Raw genomic sequence first — 1,514 nt, forward strand, 5'->3', positions numbered from 1 at the left:
TGTATGATGGATGGATGGATGGATGATGGAGGATGGATGGATGGATGATGGATGGATGGATGGATGGATGATTGATGATGGATGGATGATGGATGATAATGGATGATGCATGGATGGATGATGGATGGAGGATGATGGATGGATGATGGATGATAATGGATGATGCATGGATGGATGATGGATGGATGGATGTATGATGGATGTATGACGGTACAACAGTAATGTAATTCTTTAATGTTTGACCAGTGTGTTTCTGGCAGGTGCAGTGTTGTGGTTGTTTTTGTGATGGTGCACGTTTGTTCTGCACGTCGACTAAAATAACTTCCTGTCAAGATTAGAATAAATTAGTCCGCGCTCGTGTCGACGTGCACGCTCAGACACGTGTTTGATTCATTTCCTAATTATAAGAAGTGATCTGTTTCTTTGGAAACAAGTCGTGAGCACTTTATTTTTCATAAAGTGCATCTGTAAAAGTTTCGTGTTGGTCTTTAATGGTCTTCTTGTTCGACACATGCAGCAGCTCCAACATCTTTTCATTTCTCCAAGTGCAGACAAAGCACTGGGAGCACATTCGTTTCCTGTTCTTTGGTCCTGTAAGAACAGAACTGGTCATTAACGGCGTCAGCTTGTCACTTTTAATTGCTGTGGAGCGTTTTTGTAATTCTGCTTCAGACGTTCTGCCGTTTCGTTCGAACACTCTGGACTCTTGGCGGGCCTCTTAGCAGAACCTAAAGCGAGTGTTCAGCATGACAGAAGAGGCAGCTTGGTGTTTGCCTGTTTATTTAAGCACATCTGGGGCAACATGTGGCACTAAGGAAACTGAATTAATGCGTTGTCTTCCCGTTTGAGCGTTAATGGTTGAACGTACAACCGCTCCTTCCCCTGATAATGAAGACCAGCTGGGTCCATGCATGTACTTGTGAAACTGAACCGTTTTGAGTCCGGATAGCCTGAAAACTGATCCGATCCCTTTCGTCTCTGCTCGTCCACCAGATGAAGAAGGTGAGCGCGCCGCCCTCCACAGACAGAGGTCTCTGCCCCACCGGCCGCCCGTCATCCCACTAGTAGCTCGCATGGCAGACCAGAACACATCGGGCACGCCAGCCATGACCGAGAGGGAAGCGTCGCGTCTGGATAAGTTCAAACAGTTGTTGGGGGGGCCCAACACAGATCTAGGTAAGTTTCCACTTCCTGTTCAAGTTTGTTCCACAAAGGTTTGGTCTCCATGGCTGGCCTTTCTTTCCTCCTCTCTGCTCTTTCACTTCTTCATTTTCTTGCTGCTGCTTCTCACTCGGGCTGCCAGCTGTGCTGTTAACAACGGGGGGGGGGTCATTGAGCCATCTGGACATGCAGATTACAGAGGAGAAAAAACCACCAGCAACAACACAATCAAACGAGAGGCCTTTTATTGTTTGTTCAACGCTCAGACTGTGCTCACCTCGTGGCCTCCTGCTCAACTAACTGTTGGCAGCTACACCATCCTGCAGCTACACCATCCTGCAGCTACACCATCC

The 1,514-nt window shown here is 47.6% G+C and overlaps 1 protein-coding gene across 1 annotated transcript in view; it reads left to right on the forward strand.

Moving 5' to 3' along the window:
• tbc1d22a (TBC1 domain family, member 22a) overlaps nt 1–1,514 on the forward strand; it is a 181,191-nt gene that overhangs the window by 7,419 nt on the left and 172,258 nt on the right. Inside the window, exon 5 of the mRNA XM_037696145.1 lies at nt 994–1,176. Coding sequence (XP_037552073.1) covers nt 994–1,176 — 183 coding nt within the window. The remainder of the gene's footprint in view (nt 1–993; nt 1,177–1,514) is intronic.

Source organism: Nematolebias whitei, chromosome 22 (assembly GCF_014905685.2).
Source record: "Nematolebias whitei isolate Nwh7 chromosome 22, NemWhi1, whole genome shotgun sequence".
In the NCBI taxonomy this organism is placed as follows: domain Eukaryota; kingdom Metazoa; phylum Chordata; class Actinopteri; order Cyprinodontiformes; family Rivulidae; genus Nematolebias; species Nematolebias whitei.